General features: G+C 36.8%; 2 protein-coding genes across 4 annotated transcripts in view; both read right to left on the reverse strand.

Moving 5' to 3' along the window:
• DDX46 (DEAD-box helicase 46) overlaps positions 1–2,726 on the reverse strand; it is a 39,873-nt gene extending 37,147 nt beyond the window's left edge. For all 3 annotated transcript variants that reach the window (XM_087709526.1, XM_087709525.1, XM_087709524.1), the window contains exon 1: positions 2,583–2,726. In XM_087709526.1, coding sequence (XP_087565652.1) covers positions 2,583–2,599 — 17 coding nt within the window. In that variant the 5' untranslated portion in view covers positions 2,600–2,726. The remainder of the gene's footprint in view (positions 1–2,582) is intronic.
• Positions 2,727–4,495: 1,769 nt separating this feature from the next.
• On the reverse strand, positions 4,496–12,655 carry CAMLG (calcium modulating ligand). The gene is made up of 4 exons (XM_014070425.2): positions 12,390–12,655; positions 9,465–9,916; positions 8,061–8,126; positions 4,496–7,775 (listed from the first exon to the last, which is right to left on the reverse strand). Exons 1-4 carry the CDS (start codon positions 12,574–12,576, stop codon positions 7,584–7,586), a joined length of 897 nt encoding a protein of 298 aa, XP_013925900.1. The 5' UTR covers positions 12,577–12,655; the 3' UTR covers positions 4,496–7,583.
• Between the last annotated feature and the right edge of the window lie 7,070 nt (positions 12,656–19,725).

Below are 19,725 nucleotides of genomic sequence, written 5' to 3' on the forward strand. Positions count from 1 at the left end.
GAGGGGGGAATGACATTGCCATAGGTCTATACTACAGGCCACCCAACCAAGCAGAGGAAGTAGATGAACTTCTTGCTAGTCAGCTAAGGTATGTAGGAAGCACACCACAATAGTAATGGGAGATTTTAACTACCCTGACATCAACTGAGAAACAAACTCTGCACCAAGTGAGAGATCCAACAGGTTCCTAATGAACCTAGCAGGCAACTTTGTTTCCCAAAAAGTAGAGAAGGGAACAAGGGGATCAGCCATATTGGACTTAATTCTCACTAACAGAGAGAAAATGATAGGTGTTGAAGCCATAGGAACCCTGGGGGCAAGTGACCATTCAATATTGGAATTCAACATTATGCAAACACACGTAGTAGAACAAAGTCTTGGACTTTAAGAGAGCTAATTTCAATAAACTTAGAGAGAGCTTGGGAAGAATTTCATGGATGAGAATCCTCAAGGGGAAAACAACTCAAGAAGCTTGGTAAACTTGAAAAATGAGATTACAAAAGCCCAGTCTAGCACAATACCAATGAAGAAGAAAAATAATAGCTCCCAAAAGAAACCAGCATGGCTGCATAAAGAACTCTCTGACAAATTGAAAGACATAAAAGTTAAGTATAAAAAGTGGAAAGAGGGGGACATAACTAAGGCAGAATATCAACAAATAGCCCAAGCCTGTAAAGATGAAGTAAGGAAAGCTAAGGCTCACAATGAAGAAAGGTTTGCCACAAAAGTAAAATATAACAAAAAAGGCTTCCTCCAACATGTTAAAAACAAGAAAAAAGTTGAGGAAACAATTGGTTCATTGCTGGGAGAAAGTGGCAAGAAGGTGACAAGCAACAGGGAGAAAGCAGAACTATTTAACTCATTTTTTGCATCTGTCTTTACACAAAGGGATAAAACAGTCCAACCTATCAAAAACAGCACCATAAAAATCAGATTAGGAATACAAATTGAAATAGGGAAGAAAATGGTAAGTGAGCACCTGTCTACCCTAGAGGAGTTCAAATCACCAGGACCGGATGGATTACACCCATGTGCAGGACCTGGGTATGTCTAGTTTAATGAAAAGAAGGACTAGGGGAGACATGATAGCAGTGTTCCAATATCTCAGGGATTGCCACAAAGAAGAGGGAGTCAAACTATTCTCCAAGGCACCTGAGTATAGAACAAGAAACAATGGGTGGAAACTAATCAAGGAGAGAAGCAACTTAGAACTGAGGAGAAATTTCCTGACAGTTAGAACAATTAATCAGTGGAACAGCTTGCCTCCAGAAGTTGTAAATGCCCCAACACTGGAAGACTTTAAGAAGATGTTGGATAGCCATTTGTCTGAAATGATATAGGGCTTCCTGCCTAGGCAGGGGGTTGGACTAGAACAGTGTTTTTCAACCACTGTGCCGCGGCACACTAGTGTGCCGTGACATAGTGTAAGGTGTGCCGTGGGAGAATTACTTTATATATAGTCAATATAGGCACATAGTTAAATTTTTTTAACATTTTCTAATGGTGGTGTGCCTCGTGATTTTTTTCATGAAAAAAGTGTGCCTTTGCACAAAAAAAGGTTGAAAAACACTGGACTAGAAGACGTCCAAGGTCCCTTCCAACTCTGCTATTGTATTAAGCAGCTATGAATCACACACACACACACACACACAAAACCCACATGCAACATTTTTAAGCCTTATTATACTTCATTGTTCAGGAAAATTAAAAAAATCTAAGGAGAAGCAGAACTAATATCCATCCATCCAAATGTATATAAAGTGCATTGCAATAATGCCAGAATAATGTTAGCACAAGGATTTGAGAAGTCTTGGTGAATCAAGATGTTGCAATAATGGATTTATTTATTTATTTTTGCTTATAATAATGCAGTAGCATCTTTCACAAGGAGCAATCTGACAATCTTTTCCTGAACTTGGCTCTTATGTATTGTTCTCTTAATATTATCACTCTAACTCGTTTTACATGCCATCCTAACTCGCATAGCAGACGAATACATCGATAAATGTGCATAGCAGACAAGGATTACAGTGGAAAGCCACCGCCAGTAAGGAAGCAACCAAATTAAATAAAATCTGCGATAATGTTTGACGCCCAAATCACAACTATAAGGGGCATCAAATACGAGGAAGCTGGGGGAAACGTGACCACAGATTCGTCCCAATAGACCGACGACCTAATTGGGCTTTAACAACGAGAAAGAACGTGGCCCCATGAGGAAAAGGCGGCCAGAGGCTACCCAGAGAGAAGCCAGAGGCTTAAACCCAAAGGCAACACGGACCGCCCTTATCCTCCATGTTGCAAATCGCCTCGTGATGAAGGCTTCTTCCTATCTTGAAGTTCCGGAATTTAAACTAGCTGCGTTATATAGACTGTCCAATCTTCAATCGGGCGACCACGCCAGCGTCAACGAGGCCGACTTCTCGGCCTTCTCCTGGACTGACTGCCCCGGCCTCCTTCCTACGCGGCCTGCGATCCCCTCCCTTCGGCCCCAGTTGCGGAGAGAAGGCCAAGCCGGCAAAGCCCGCAGTAACGCGGCAAGCCAAGCTCCTGAAATCCGCCGCCCCTTCGTCGCCCTTTACCTCGATTCCCGACCCATGGCAGCCACCCCCGGAGCAGCGAAGGAGGACGGCTTTCTCTTCCGCCTCGGCTCCTCAAAGCCAAGCGGCGCCCGCAATCATTTTCCCAGAAGCAAGCGAAGCGGAAATGCATCACCGACGCCGAAAGGGGAAGAAGGCGAAGAAGAGGGCCCGGATGATGTCCTACAGCCGGCCCACAGCAGCCTCTTCTGTCCGGCGGAGCGACCAGCAGGCGGGGCAACTGCGTATCCCGCCTGAATTTTAAGCGGGTGGTAACTTTGTCCTAAGAGCGCTTGGTGTACAGTGACTAACTCGCAGGCAAACTACGGTACCCCGTGTTGTTAAGCCCATCATGAGGAGAGAACTGAGCATACCTGTGCTTTAATATTTATTCGTAGTCTGCTGCCAACTAGTCACACCCAAAGGGTGCTTTTTCAAGAGGCAACTGGACTTCCTGCTTTTTTTTCTTGAGGAAAAAGGAAAGGAAAAACCAGAAAGTCCAATTGCCATCTTGAAAAGGCAACTTTGGGGCGACCACGATCTGGATGACTGAGAATCCCCATAGACAACTGTTCATTTGTTGTACAATGGAAACGCCTACGACTTCTGATCCTTGGCATGAAATGTGGATCCTCGATTTCATATTTTTGAGGGATATGCCTGGAATCACCATCTCTGATTACAATTCTCTGTGTGGCGTACATCCCAACAATTTTTCTGTCCTGTTTTGATTCCACTGCGGCTTAAAAAATGGATCAGAAAAAACTTTTCTTAGTCCCATAAAAAAAAATCAAGGTCAAATCACGATCCATGTGTGCCCAAGCATAAAAAATTACTAAATTACTGTTGGGCAACTTGGGGCCCTGCAACAATACAAAAGAAATGTCCTCAACTTCACTTAACTTTTGATGGGATTCTAATCTGGATCAATTCACAGAACACATTTGTTTGAACTGGGTGAACCACTGCAAACAGTTTAAGTTCATACATGGTGCAAAACCAAGGATTTGAGATCAGGTTGCCTTCATGTGTTATTATTTTTGTATGTATCTGCATGAAACACAAATCATAGTTCTTTTACTTACAATGTTTTGTAATGCGATTCATTGTTATTGTATGATTGTAATCATACAATGATTCTAATCTGATTGTATCTTATTTGAGTAGTTATCCCAGTGGTGCCAACATGTGGATCTGATGCATGGCTTCACATGATTTTACATCTAACCCAGATGAAATCAACGTAGATAGACAAATCAGAACTCTTTGCAAATAACCAATTACTAGAATCATAGCTCTAAGGATTTTTACCAATATAGTACAAAAAACTTGAACTCAGCACACAAATCGTCCTGGACATTATGTGCAACTTTCCAGAAAGACCACCAAGCGGTGTTATCTTCTCTTTCTCAATAGACAGGGAAAATCAGAGTTGGTAAAATTTGGTATTAGTGGCACAAAATCAAAGGAACTAATTTTCTAAAAAAAAACTAATTGCATGTGTTTTACCTGAAATCCTAGACTATATTTACTCTTCCATTAGTCAGTTCTGGAAATTTGTCATTTTCATGGCAATAGCTGTATCATATTCTCAAGAATCTTTATGGTATTCACATTAAGAGATCATCAAGTCAAAGATAGCGGTTTTGAGGAATGAATTCTTATGGATCATATGGAGGATAAAGGATAAAGCTGTTCTTATATAACAAGTTATTACCAAAGAAATGTAGAAATAACCTGACTTTCTGAACATTTTGTTTTGTTTTATAGATCCAGGAAGTGTTCTATCCAGCAAATAGTACGTAGGACACTGTTAAGTTCAGCTATAAAGGTTTGATTTATTTCCTTAATCCTCTTGGAACCAGAATGTTGTATGCTAAACTAGTAATTCAGAAATAAGGAAAGTTAACAAAACCTGATCGTTGCAGACATTTTAATGTATATTCAAGTAATGCCAAAGCATAAATAATTGTAACATAGCTTCAATGCATTTAACAGAATCAATGCAACAATTACAACAATGTCAGATTTTTACAGAGAAGTCAAATTATTGAAAAGTAAACACACAAAGCAGCTTATTATTTCATCATATACATACTTTTAGACAGCATAGGAGAGCTGCTCCTTCTTTGTGCTTGGAGAAACTTATTTTTAAACCACCAGGCTCTCTGCCCATTTATTTTCTATTTGCATTTAAATATGTAAAATATATTAAAAATAAGGATGCCAAAAAAACCTATGACTATAGTGATACTAGCAATTTTCTTAGAAAGGGACCACACTTGAAGATATTTTGAACATTTTTCAAAGCAGTATTGATTTTTTAAAACTTCAATCTTGTTTATGATGTTTCCTATCGCCCTCCCTTACCCCCACCCCACTTTTTAAAAAAAGTATAGATGGGTGAATAGTGTTTTGTTGTGGTGGGTTTTAACACATCAAAATTTTGTTTTTATAGAGCAGGCATTTGGGGAAAAACCTGCAGTTCTCCATCTTAATGTGTTGGTCATTAATTTTCCTACTTTTATCTGTTTTATCTTCTATGGAATGAGTGCTTTTTTTTGCATCTTCTAGAATCACTATCCAAAAACAGTCTATCCTGTACCTGGAACTTAGATAAGATTTAAGTGTCAGAAATGTCCATATTCACCATGGCAGTCATTGGACAAAAATGCCTAAGATACTATCAAAATATCAAGAGTTGGGATTGATAATTCTATACCTACATTTGCTTTTTGAAGTAAAAAATATATCAAACAAGATCTTAGATTTATGCTATTTTATCAATATTTGAAGGTCCATCATCAAAAATATAAATTATAGGAATTTAGAAAAATTAAATGTGCAAAAACCTAAAAATAGACTTTTTTCAAGGTGTTTCCATTATAATTCATATTGTAAAGAGTCAAATTTGTTTTTTAAACCGAGTGAAACTGCATTGCCAAAATATGCACATTTCTTTGTGTATTTCAGCCATGACTTGGTCTCCAAAACACCTATTCCAAGGAGCAGTGGTAAATTTTGGTTCAGTAAATGCAATCACTGAAATTACAATGTAAGGAAACTTATGAGTCCATTACAAAGGAAGAATCAATTTAACTTTCTATCAAGTCTTTAAAAACCCAGTTATGTTTTAATTTAGCCTGTAAAATTAAATTATCTGTAATAATTGTAGGCAAAGCAAAAGATATTTCCAGTTTAAGTCAAGCTACTTGACAGCAGACACTTCAAAAATTAAAATCTAAGAAAAAAGTAATCTCATTTTTCAGAATAGTGAAAATGTTCCACTAGTATAATTTCTGTCTTTGATTAATTTCCAAATCTTTGCAAGATAGAACCACTTACGGCTACTGAGAATGGGCTACATATACATAACAGTGACAAGATGAAGATAGGGAAGAACTGTAACATAAGAAAGGATTGCAGATACATGACACATCTCCTTCAGACCATAATGAAGTCATAAAATCTAATGCAAATTAAGATTAACTAATAAAGTCTGCCACATTTTATGATTTATAGCTATTGTGACTGGCTACATAACATGGGAAATTGCTTGTATAATTACAAAACTATAAAAGGGTACCAATTTTAAAACTGAGTTAAGGCTTGACTATAGAGAAGGCCAAGAAACAAAACATTTCAAAAAGGAACATCAGGATTTGCTAACTTCAGTGAATGATACTTTGTTTTCATATGGGTTTATAAGAACCAATTTATATATTTTAAAATTAGCATTCTACTATATAAACAGACCATATTTTCAGCTACCTGTTTTCTAAAATAGTATGCATATTAAACACTTGACTAACATTGGGGCAAAATACTAATTTGCACCTTCTTGCCCTGCAGTGTACCTTGGTGTTTAGGTAAAGATGCTAAACATCACATGCACATATTCTTGAAAAGAAAATATATGGGATAAGATACCAAAGTTTAACCTAACTTGTCATACAAAGAAAAAAATCTAACATTGACTGAAATGTCAGAGATGAATAAAACTGGTGACACTTAACTGTTCAAAGGGCTAATAACCCAAAGACCAGTATTTCAATCTTCAGTGTCCATTTAATGCAGCATATTCATAATTCATGTAAACAAAAGTAGAAAGATTCCAATTCAAATGGGAATGTGCACAAATGTCAATGCACTGCTATTTTTAACTTCAGCTTTCTATATTATCAACAGAACATTACCACTTGTAATGAAGACAACAAAAAAATAATTTGACTGAGTCTAATTACATTACTAAAACCAGAAGCCTCTGAATTTTATCAGCATTTTTATCAGCATATGCCACTTGCTCAAAGTATGAACTAGTATATTGAAGTGACAAATATTAACACAGAGGAATGATCTTAAGAAATCATTCTGGATTGATCCACAGTACATCTCTTTCCATTTGTGGAAAAGGTCATTTTTTAAGAACGGGCTTCTGATGGGAGGAAGAGAAGCACCCCTTTCAACTGTCTGTGCCCTTTATATGATCTTGCAGAGGGTACTTATCCCAGTGTTTTGAGGGGCACATGAAATGGAGGAACAGGCCAAAATAGCTTTCCCACCTTTTGCTCAACAGGAGCTTCAATATAAGTTCTGTAGACAAGTATTCTGGAACAAAGCCATAAAATGTAATTCAGTCAACCACACAATACCTTAGTTATCTTGGGGTTTCATGTCCAAAGAGAAATATTAAAGTACAAGGTGGCATCTGCAATAGTGGGAAAATTAATGTCTTCCTTAATAGCAGGAAAGGCCTGCTTTTGAAACATTGTTACTCTGTCTTCCATGTTTGAGATCACACATATGATACTGTATCTAACCTGTAATAATTCACCCTCATAGTTGGGAATGCAGCTTTTCCTTCATAGCTGTGATTAAAGTGTAATGAATTAAGAAAGAATAAAGAACCATGAACATTTAACCCTGTTTGTATATTTACAGAGGGATGTGGATGAACTCAAGACTAAAATAGTCCCGCTGATGTATTGAATCCCACAGCTATTATCATGGCACTTCTGAGCCAAAAAACACAAGCAGTTCATGACAGAAAATGAAAGTAAAGAAATAAACACAAAGGTCTGTAAAGACATCTCCCATTTTGCTGTAAGTGTCCATGGAACGACTAATTACTTCTGCAGGGATCCCAGACAATAAAAGAGCAGCAGTTAATACTGTAGTTTTTGTCTTCTTTTCACTCTGCAACAAAAAAACCAACAACAAAGTTTAATTTTTCAGAAATTTCATCTTAAAGCATCTTATTTCATTTTAAATGTTATAGAACCTATTCTTCTTCCCCCACAACTTGTGCCAAATAAGGAAACAATTAGTCTAGGATCACTCAAAGGACTCTATAGTTGACTGAGAACATGAATCTCCCAAGTCTAAGTTTATCACATCAGTCATCACTAAAGGGAATCCTTCATCCTTGGTCACTCCAAGGTAGTAATATTAAGGATCTGATTTTTCTAATAAAACACTTACCTTAGGGAAATACTTCGACAGTCCCATATATGCAAGTTGTAAAGTAAGGAATGGAGCAAATATTGACTGTAGAGAAAAAAATGAAATAAAAAATTATATACTTTACCAGATAATCATGAGAAATTGTACCAAATAGATGCTTTCAAAGAAAGCTTCTATTTCTTGTAGAACATAAAAAATGAGAAAGCACTTTTTAAAAATGCTGCTAATCAAACATATTGCATTAAAGAATAACTCATGTTAAATATATTTAGACAATGCTACAGAGATAGGTGGAGGTGGATATCTGTGATAAATTAAATATTAATATATTAATGATTAATTAAATCAGGTTATCACTTATTTCCAATACAAAGTTCTTTGAACATCCAGTGCATAATATTAAAATGCATTAGTTAGGTTTACTTTGAAGGGGTAATTGTCAGCTGTGCTTTAGGACTTCAAATGGTTAATAAAAAAGAGGGTACACAGCCACTGCTTTCTACCTAGATTTCCAACCCCTTCTAATGCTTAATTGATGCCAAGAACGAAGTGCAAGAGAGGAAGTCCTCAACTTACGACCAAAGTTGAGCCCAGAATTTATGTTGCTAAGGGAGAAATTTGCCCCATTTTTTAACTTTTCTGGCCACATTTCTTAAGTGAATGTGGCTTCCCCATTGACTTTGCTTGTTAGAAGTTCACAATAATCAAATGACCCTGGGACACTGCAATCATCACAAATATGAACCAGTTGTCAAGCATCCAAATATAAATCACATGACCATGGGGATGCTGCAGTGTGTGAATAATGGACATGTCACTTTTTTCAGTGCCATTGTAACTTCAAATGGTCACTAAATGAACTGTTGGAAGTCAAGGACTACCTGTAATAAGTTACAATTCCCTGACATTGTTTCTAGTACAATTACATCACCATCAGGCGCTTCACAAGTGGCGCACATTTATAAAAGTCAAAGCATCCCATGGATGTGTAATTGCCAATGGTCAGCTTCACAGCTGGATTCTGTCAAGTAAAGACAATGGAGAAACATGATGTCATGCTTAATGACCACAAGTGATTTGCTTAATAACCATAGAACTGACATCATAAGTCTGGCATAATCACCTGATGTTCTGCTTAATTGCTGCATCACTTAGCTATGTAATGGCCAGTCCCAACTCTGGTCATTAAGTTACTTACTGTAAAGATGCTCTGAAGTACAGACTTTCACACAATTCTTAACAATTACTGCTAAAACAATAGATGGGTTTTATGGATTTGAACCGGAATCTATTTAGCCATGAGAAAATAGTTGTTCAGCATAATTATTCCATACATATACTACTTTACAGCCTGTCAGCAAGGTAACCAAGTCAAAGAAAAGGGAGAAAAATGAAAATAGTAAGATTTTTTTTTAAACTTACCAAATATTTGCATACAAAAGCTCTAACGCCAATAGCAAGGAGTACACAGCCCACCAATCTAAAAATGTGAAAGGAATCAAATTCCTCCACAATGCTTCCATTTTCTTGACTTGGCTTCTCATTCATCAGCTGGTTTCTAAGCTTCATCGCTTCATCAAACCTTGATAAATACTGATCTAATCCATGGCGTGGTGCTCGCTGTGGAACGTCCAACAGTTCCCCTCTATTGCGTTGCCGGAGGTCACTGCTGCCATCACTACCAACTTCATGAGCTTTGCTAAATAAGTCTATTTTTTCTCCTTTGTGCTCTGCTAAACTGCTTGTGTGGTCAGCCGTTCCTGATAAGTTGCAGACTGTATCACCAAGCACAATCCGTTTGGAAACAAGAGTAGGAAGGGAAATTGGTTTATCCAGTTCCAGTTGAAGCTTAGTTTCTGAATGAGTATCATCTTCTAAAGAGAACAGAACAAAAACTGAAATCATACCACAGATTTGAAGTTGATAATAATTTCTTAGAGGTGTAGGATAAAGTACAGGATGTCAACAACTGATACAATGCTTCAGTTAGTCAGAGTCCTTTTCTACCTAATCACATTTAAAATTCATACTTTCCCATGTGCATTTCTTTAAATATAAATATATTATAAATTGCCCATAATTGCAACAGATTCAGCAGAGGAAAGTATAAGAGGCCCTTGATTTGAAGGTGGAAAATGGTGAGCATATGATCCTGGGACACCGAAATATACATAAATATATGCCAGTTATCAAGCACCCAGATTTGATCACTGTGATGGTCCTAAATAAGACCACCAGTCATAATATTTTTTCAGTATTGTCATAACTTCAAATATTTGGTAAATGAATAGTTGTAAATTGAGTATACCTTATTATATGTATGTTCAACAATATTTTCAACAATGTACTTTTTTCTAATACCTTTATAGCTCTCAAGAGAAATTAGCAAATATATTTATGCAGTAAATTTTAGAAGTGCATCCCAATCTGAAAAGGATGAAAACTGTTTAAATAGAAAGAAGTACACACAGATACTCATAAATATTGTTTATTTTGTCACAACTCCCTCAATTTTTCTTGCTTCTCAAAGAATCATATGCCCAAATGTTCCATTGTCAATAATAATGAGGTTACAGAAATTATCTATGTACATCCTAAATATCATTATAAAACAATGTTTTATGCAAAAATACAGTGGTGCACATCTTTTGATTGCTCAAAAGAAATGAACAAATCCCCCCTGTAATAATCATCTCTCAAACAGAGTTTCACATTGGCTTATCATTTATGCATTGAAAAAAGTATTTAAAAGATCAAAGATAATCATATAATATACTGCCTAGAATAGGGTATTGAACTGGCAGCCGCAGGCCAGATGCATCACACACAGGCCCCGCCCACCCCAGCTCCATGAATGGGAAAACCGTCACGAAATATCACATGACAGCAACATGATGCAGCGAGTTTGACACCTGTGGCCTAGAGAGTTAGACTAGTCACTTATTCCCATATCCTGTTAAGTACAGAATTAAGATATTCTCTAACCATGCTTAGAAAACCTCATGAAGTCACTTTTAATGCATCTGTAGCTCACAATAAAGTCATCTTAAAATGATACATATTCTGTCACAGAGAATACTTGGCTTATATAATTCTGATCTTTCTAGATAATAGAGAGATCATGGTACAAGAACATATTTTCCAAGACCTTCATGGTTGCTCTGCCTTATTCTGTGGCATGTCTTGACTGCTGATTTCCTTAACTGTTGGTGGTTGATCCAAAAAGCAGAGGCTATCTAGCACTGCAATATCTTACAAGGCTGGTTACTCTACCTGATTTAGAGTCTTCTTGGTCTTCTTTATGTTCAATTTTAGTCCCATTTTTCCTCTAGGGTACAAGTAGTCCTCCACTTATAACCATTCATTTAGTGACCATTTGAAGTTACAACAGCACTGGTTTTTCATACTTACAACTTGGGGACCTGGCAACTGGCATGTATTTATGGCAGTTGCACTGTCCCAGGGACAGGTGTTCACCATCTGTAACCTTCCCAGGAGGCTTCCAAGAAGCAAAATCAAGTGGGAAAGCCAGATTCACTTAAAACCAATGATTCATTTAGCAGTGATTGAGTTAGCAACTATGGGGGGGGGAACGTAATAAAATGGAGGCCAAAGTCACTTTACTAAGTCTTGCTGAGCAATGGAAATTTTAGTTTTAGTTGTGGTTGTAAGGACTACCTTATTTGATTTTTATTATTAGAGCTTTTCAGCTGCAAGGGCAGTGTCCTCAGCTTAGCATCCATTGCTATTGGCAAGACTAAAAATGTAATAATTTTCTTACAAATCTCGACTCCTTCACTAAATTTAAGATAGCAAATAAGATACTACCAATTATGCTAAAAGGCTATTCACTAACGTAAGGTTTTTCTTGGTTGGATGAACTCACAGATACTGCGTTTTTATTAAAGCCATTCAAATGTGACTTTTTTTTTCCTTCCAAAAATGAAGAATGCGGTTCCCGAACAACCTACACAGTGTAACTATTTGACTGGGCCGGTCCCATTTAAATGAATAATGGGTTTAAAACGCATCAGAAAGCAACTCCATTCAATTTCCATTATCCAAGAATGACGACTCCTTTTATATTTCAGGAGCTCGAAGCACTAAACATCTGGCCGCTACCTTAAGCCAGCCGTTTGCAGTGTTGCTGGAAACAAAGTTTTGCTGCAAAAAAAAAATCCCGATTTTTAACCTAGGCGAGGGAGGCGGCGAGGAACCGGGCGTGAGGGTTTTGAGACGACGGAGGAAAAGGGCCCAACCGCCGAATTCCCGCCTCCCTCCCTCCGGCTGCGGCCTAGGCTTTCCTCGCCCGGGGCCCCCCGACCCCAGGCCACGCCCCGTCCTTACCCGCCTTTGGCCGATTGAAGCCCATGATGCGATTGATCCGCTCCTCCGAGTTCATCAGGAGCTTTCGTCGGCGGATCTCGGCCCGCCGCTGAGAGGCGGTGAGTCCGCTCAGCGGTGGGGAAGACCCACCGGTTCCTTCGCGGTGGCTGCTACCATACCCGTCCCCTTCCACAGGATCTGCCTCCATGACCTGTCGCTCGTCGAAAGAGCCGCGAACACTTTCAAGGCTTTTCTCTCCTCAAATAATACAATGGAAATCACCAACCCTCCCCCCGCCCTCTCCGACAGCCGCCCTCTAACGCGCAAGCGTAACTGACGCCATTTGAGGACCGCCTTCGGACGCTGAAACGAGCGACGCCATCTTAGATGAGGGTCTCCCTGTTAGAGCAAAAGCGGCAGCGCGGTGACGGCGCCGGTTTAAAGCCGTTGTACAGAAGCCGCCGACCCTAGCAAAAGATGGCGGAGAAGGCTTCGGGAGTGAAGCGGGTGAAAAGGGCTGAAGTTGAGTATGATCTCATCGGTTAGGGGAAAAAATCATAATCGCTTCCGTCATGGTCAGCTCCGGACTGCTTCAGGCGGGGCTCCGCGGATTTCAATTGGCAGTCACCTGATCGCGGGAGTTGATGGTTTATCCCCCAAATAATTAAGGAAACACCAAAATTATTTTCCATTCTAATCCCAAAAGGCAAGGATTTTGTTTTCCTAGCCTTTGGCTTGCAGGCTTATTTCATTTTACTCATCTTTTATATTGATTTTTTTAAAAGTGATTTTGTGCTAGACTTGTTTTTTATTAGTTTATTAAAATGGTTTAGATTTATTTGGTGTTTTTCATGTTTTTTCAATGTCCTGTTTTTACTGAGTTACATGTTTTGCGAACCATAGAGCTAATGTACTTTAAATAAAAAATGCCACAAATGTAATGTTTTGTAATACTTTTGGATATAAGTGGTTAGGAATTATTTATTATTAATTTTGAGTGCTACAAATAAATTCCAATATATAGGCATGGTTTGGAATAAAGAATGGTGAGGAAAAAAATAGGAAGTGGAAGCAGGAGTGTTAGGAGTAAAAGATTCATTGTTGGAACTCTGGCTTTTAAGTGGAAATAAAGCAGAGCATAGTCTTGGTAGAAAAATCCATCTGGTTCAGTTCCAAGCCGTGAGAAAAGCACTGGAGACAAAATAGAGTAGTGGTTCCCAAACTTGGCAACTTTAAGTCTTGTGGACTTCAATTCCCAGAAGTCCACAAGTCTTAAAGTTGCCAAGTTTGGGAACCACTGAAATAGAGGCTGAAGACTGGATTGGAAAGATGGTTTAATGATGAAGCAGAACCACCAAGCAAGTGTGATTGTGGGCAGCTGACCACATGGAGTTGAGAGTGAGGGGTATTTATACCTTTTCATGGGCTTTGAACTTAAACTTTCTGTACCTCTGCAAGAACATGCATTCTATTGGCTAATGTAGGAGTTATAACTGGCTCTGTAGGTTGTCTCAACTCCCAGGTTTGATTGAAATTTGGCTGATGCATTGAAGGGGCTTGTTGGGCAATTCCTATTGTGGCTGAGGGCTAACCCTACCTTTGTTCAGAGCTGGATGCAGGGAATTTGCTTATGAATAGAGCTAGAATAGAACTTATCTCTTAAGTGCTGACATCTGCTGTGGGCTATTAAGGAAGGTGGGGACTCCTTTCCAAAGCACGTTTTCCATTTCTCATCCAGGGAAATGTAATATTCTACCTTTTTAATATTCATTCTTCTAGGAGAGAAGGTGCTTTACTTTCTAGAATAGCAAATCATGTTATGTAAGATTTTAAACTGGAACTGTGAAGGTTCGTAGGCATGCACCCTCACATACGCACTGAAATTGCAGTCACCTTCAAAATAAAAGCAACTCAGTTGTATTGTGTGTATGGACTACACTTATTTACATATGATTTTTAATTTCTTATGAGCTGTATGTAAACCATAAAACACCCAGGTCTGGCTTAGAGAAAGGGATTTTAAAAGAACTTAGCAAACAACAAAAAGGTAGGACAGTTAAGTCAGGGCTTATGAAGAGAAAAAAAGACAAATTTTGAAAGTAAACTATGTTAGGATCATGAGCATTTGGATGTATCATAACAATCATTGTTCCTTTGGTACTAATATGAAATACATGAAAGTATGGAAGGGCAGAGTTGTATTGCATCTTATGTTTTGCTATTTTGACAAAATCTCTGCTTGCTAAAAAAAAAAAAAGGTCCACAAAAAAGGTCTAGTAACTCAGAATAGTACAACCAGTGTCCAAAAATCAACATTTCAGAATGAGCTGAGGAAAAGATACAAATAAAAACAAAAAGGATCCTTTCAAAATAAAATATTCACTATAATAAGTGCTCAGTAAAGAAGTTCAAATATTAATAGATAGAAAAGAAAGCTCCTCAACTCCATCTTTGGTTCATACTCAAAAAAAAAGTTTTATCAAGAAACTGACGGGCAAAAAAGTTTGAGTTCAGCATAAAGAGGATCTAGAGAAACTTCCATGTTTTGGATTATTTTAAAACTTTAGGATCAGATGTTTGCATCCAAGGTTATTGAACGAACTACAGTAACTACAATATAGATGAATTCTTACATACTATTGGAAAATTTGGAAATTTCTAAAGTGCCAGATGGCTGCAGAATAAATGTTGTGTATCTTTTTAAAAGATCAGCATATTATGGACCATTCCAACACAGATTCTAGAGTAGATAATAAAAAGCTACTGTAGTACTTGCCAGATGCTAGCATGGATTTGATCTAACAAATTCTTCTCTAAGAAGTTTATCAATTCCAATCTGACAACTTCCTTAATAGATTATTAAAATGCTGTTGAGAAAATATGCTTTGAGTTAAATGAAGTTTTTGATAAAGACTCCCACATTATGCTGAATAGCAAGCTTCATGGCATGAAAATAACTGTATTGAAAATTGTAGTCAGAAAATGCTTTAAAAATTTTGTTCTTTAGATTTGAGGTATCAAGTAAAATACCGGTAGGAACAGTTCTGGGTCTTCTAATTTTAATTATTTTATTTAATGATTTGGTTTTAAAGATCAGTGTACAATCATATTTTTAGCCAAATGTTGTACGTTGAGTGATTTACAGGTACTCCTCAATTTACAATCATTCAGTGACTGTTCAAAATTGCAACAGCACTGAAAAAAGTGATTTATGACTGATTTTCACTTACAATATTGCAGTATCGTCAGAGTGATGCTCGACAACTAGCATGTGTTTATTATGGTTGCAGTGTCCAAGGGACATGTGATCACCTTTTATAATCTCTGTTAAGCAAAATAAACGAGGAAGCCAGATTCACTTAACAACCTTGTTACGAACTTAACAACTGCAGGGATTTGCTTAATTGTGGCAAGGATTGTAAAATGGGGCAAAATTCACTTAATAATTGTATTGTTTAGTAATGGAAATGTTGTGCTCAATTGTGGTCAGAAGTTGAAAACTGCCTGTATAGGGGAAGGATACAAAGAATTATAGGGGAAGAAAAATAATCCCTCCTCCCCATTGGATCTATAGCTTTAAGCTTATTCTTCACTGAACCCAATCATATATGTTCAGTTACTTATTTTAGCAACTTTGTAACCTCAGAAATATAGTTTTGTGTTGTGGCCCAGCAGGAGCCATTGCAGTTGCAAACAGACTCCGATAGCAAGGGACCCCATGACTCGGCTCTGGAAGATGTGGAGGACCCTGGACAGGGTTCAGACTCCGAGCAGGGACCAGAGAGGCTGGTTGGCCACCAGGAGGCACCTGAGGCATGGAGCAGCGGTGAAAGCCAAAGGGAGCTTGTCCCTGACATCAGGCCCTGGAGCAGTGGGGAGGAGCTAAGGGAGGTGGTCCCAGACGCCAGGCAAAGGCGGGCAGATAAGCACTGACAGCAACTACAGAGATATAGAAGATAATTGGGGGCCAGGTGATTGTGATTAGGTTCCTCCCAAGAGAGTATATAAGAAGAGACTTTTGGAGGAGGCTTTTTGCAGGACACCACCATTATACTAAAGCTGGAGAAACTCTTGTATGTATTTCTTATCTGTGGAAGTCTGGGTTGCTGCCAAAGTCTCGTCAGTGTGTTAATTTACTGTGAATAAATTGTCTAGCAGTAATCTTATATTGTCGTGACTCATTGTACGGAGGGGGTTGTCAGAACAGTTCTAGATGTTAATTTTTGCCTTCTGTTCCATCGTTCCTTGATATAAATACTTTCCCTCTTATAAACTGCATGTAATATGTATTCTCAAGGCTGAAGGAGTTGATAATTTATCATGGCTTTGATTGTTGTAGAAAGATCCTTAAATATAAGTTTTCTATCAAGTTTATATGTGCAGAAGATAATAGGATCTTGATAGGAAAAGAGAGAAAAAAAATACAGATAAATAATATACTACATATAATTGATAAAAATCTTCCAAGCCAAACTAAATTCCTCATGATTTTATAGATATGTGTTGAGAACAAAGAAGTGATTTGCCATTGCTTTTTTGTGAGATAACTTCCCAGTCTCGTTTTAAGCTCTTGTTTTTCCTTAAACTTCCCTGTCCAGTTCTAATCAGGGTCAGATATACCCAGTTAAAGTTAAACGCTTTCACTGCTAAGGCTTGACAGTATAATATGGTGCTTATAACCAAATGTGTTTCCTGGATACAGGACAGAAAGGTTTAAGTAATTATAATGACTAAGCTATTATATGTAATGTAAGAAAAAGCTGGCTGAGCTACCTTTGTGAAAAATAATAAAATACTTCCAAAAATCTTAATCTTTCATGAAAAAGTCTGAGTTAATTTAACAAAATGATATACTATTCCAAATAGATACTGAAGTTTTTATTCACTTTCCAAAGTTTTTATGTACATAGATGTATTGGTTAGAATTGTGGACAAGTTGAGATATATAATATTTTCTGATATTGTGAAGAGTCTATTATGATTACTGAAATTTAACCGGCTTAAAGTTGATTAATTACGATTCTCAGAGGAGCATTCTAATTAATGGTCAGACCATCATATTTAAGTCAATGACCCAGCAATTCTTTACATTATAATTCTGCATATTTATTGAAACTAATTGCTGAATGTGAAGTTTCAGAAGAATAACTGCTTATATTAAAATACTTGTATTTCAATCAGTTCAATCAATTTGCACTGCATTTAAATAGCATTAATCCCCAGGTTTAATCATTCATAGAAGTACCTCTTTATGCACTGAAAATCATTTTATTCATTAAATGGTCAGATAGTCTCTGCATATTCCATTTTGTTTATAAAAACACCGATAAAATTCTATGCAAGCTCTTTCAATTAATTTTATTGAGTAGCCAAATTTGATAAATTAGCACAGCTAAAATAAGCATTTGCATGTGTTACAAATGACTTTTTACAGGAATAAAAGTGAAAATTACAAACTGTAAAAAGGGGAACAAGTAAAACCTTGTCTTCAAGTCAGAAGAGCAAGGTTTACAATTGCACACTAAAGATCAATGTCTGAGATCAGAAAACAAGGATTAATATTACAATATTTTACACTACTTTACAAAATCAAATTGACTGTAAGATTTTAATATGTAGTTAGTGGAGAGAAGGCTAGTCACATTTGATGGTCCCTTGATATTCTGAATGATATATATATATATATATATATATATATATATATATATATATATATATATATATATATATATATATATATATATATATATATATATATATATATATATATATATATATATAATGTTATATTAACCTTGAATAAACAAGTTTTTCCACATTATTGCAAAACAATCAGAATTTATCCAAATGCAAATTAAGTTACAGAAAAGTAAATGCTAATATGTTGTTGCACGATCAAATCTAGAATATTGATAAATTATACTAATTATTCTTTAAAATATTGAACTAGAAAAATAGAGAACATTTGCTGGTGACTGCCATGCTGAGATGGGAGCATCAAGGCTACTCTTGATTACTTATGTTATTAAAGAACCTAAAACATATATAAATTGTGATTTAACATTTATACATGGATTTGCCCTGGATTTCTTAAGAAGTTGAGGAGGATATCAATTTTCTCCTCAGAAAGAATTAGAAAATTCACTTCTATTTCAAAGTGCATGAACATTCTAAATAATATTCTATCCAAAGAGCATAATATGCTCAGTTAACTTTTTTTTAGAGTTAGCTAGGGATGCATTCTTGAAATCTGTTTATCAGGTTCCATAATTCAATCAAAGCCCATTATTTTTATCCCACATGAAGTAGACCTATGTCAACATCATGTTTTCCCCTCCTTTCCATGCAGAATATTTTTAAATACAGATGTTAGGCAGGGTGCTGCTTGTCTGGATTTTACCATTCAGGTTCTACAGAATCTGATCACACCAATTCTCTGCTCCAACTTGAATGAAGCAAGGAGGAACCCACAGCCAGCATGAGATGCCAGATACAAATGGTACTTCCCTATACTTAATCTTTGCCTATACCTTCTTTTCAGAAAGCTGGCTTATACACAAAGGTTTGTGTATATTTTTTGGAGAAGAGTTAATTAATCCTCCACTATATATTGTATTTTAAAGCACTTGACTGATTTCTATAACTTACAAGTGCATATCTCATCATGATCATATGTTTCTAAATTAGATTACCAGTGTTCTAAAAAAAACATTTCAAAATAACTGAATTAAAAAAAATATTAAAACAGTGAATTCAGTTATAAGGTTCCTGAAGTCAGCAGGTAATTTTTTTAGATATCTGAATTATTTTAAAGAAATGTCCCCCTTTCTTTCAGATGTTGAGCAACCATTTTCTACAGATCTTCATAAATCATTCCAACAAACTAAATAGATCATGATGCAGACAGTATCGCTAACATTTCTTACAATTGCTATTCCAGTTGGCAGTTGATAAATACTATAGTTCATGAAAAAAAACTTCACTGGCTTTTTGCATATATGATGATCTAGTCATTCCTCAAATGGGTGAAACTGTATAAATTAAAGCAATGACCAACAAATCAATGCAAATGATTCTACCAAAACTACCAGGAAGGATTTGCAGCAGAAAAATATTCCATTCAATTTGGGGGCTGTGTGTGTGTGTGTGTATGTGTGTGTGAAGAAAAGGGCAATGTAGAAACCAGTGATTGCCATAATATACCACCAGAGTTCCTTCTGTTTTACAAATGTCAATACACTTATATTATTACTTAAATTATAGCAATTTCCAGGGAACCATAAAAGTAAGATTTCTCTTTTATAACTGCTCAGTATTTGAACATTCTGAATTGAGCAGGGTTCCTGTCTATAGTTTT

Source organism: Thamnophis sirtalis, unplaced genomic scaffold, assembly GCF_051295495.1.
Source record: "Thamnophis sirtalis isolate CommonGarterSnake01/CBP01778 unplaced genomic scaffold, rThaSir2_p1.2 scaffold_3, whole genome shotgun sequence".
NCBI lineage: Eukaryota > Metazoa > Chordata > Lepidosauria > Squamata > Natricidae > Thamnophis > Thamnophis sirtalis.

What these genes read in the sequence shown, in the direction of transcription:
- CAMLG (XM_014070425.2), bottom strand. Translation starts at nt 12,576, where the DNA reads ATGGAGGCAGATCCTGTGGAAGGGGACGGGTATGGTAGCAGCCACCGC. An exon ending in CTTTTGTATGCAAATATTTG is followed by an intron (nt 8,127 to 9,464) that starts GTAAGTTTAAAA and finishes TTTTCTCTACAG; the next exon opens with TCAATATTTGCTCCATTCCT. An exon ending in TGTCGAAGTATTTCCCTAAG is followed by an intron (nt 7,776 to 8,060) that starts GTAAGTGTTTTA and finishes TTTTTGTTGCAG; the next exon opens with AGTGAAAAGAAGACAAAAAC.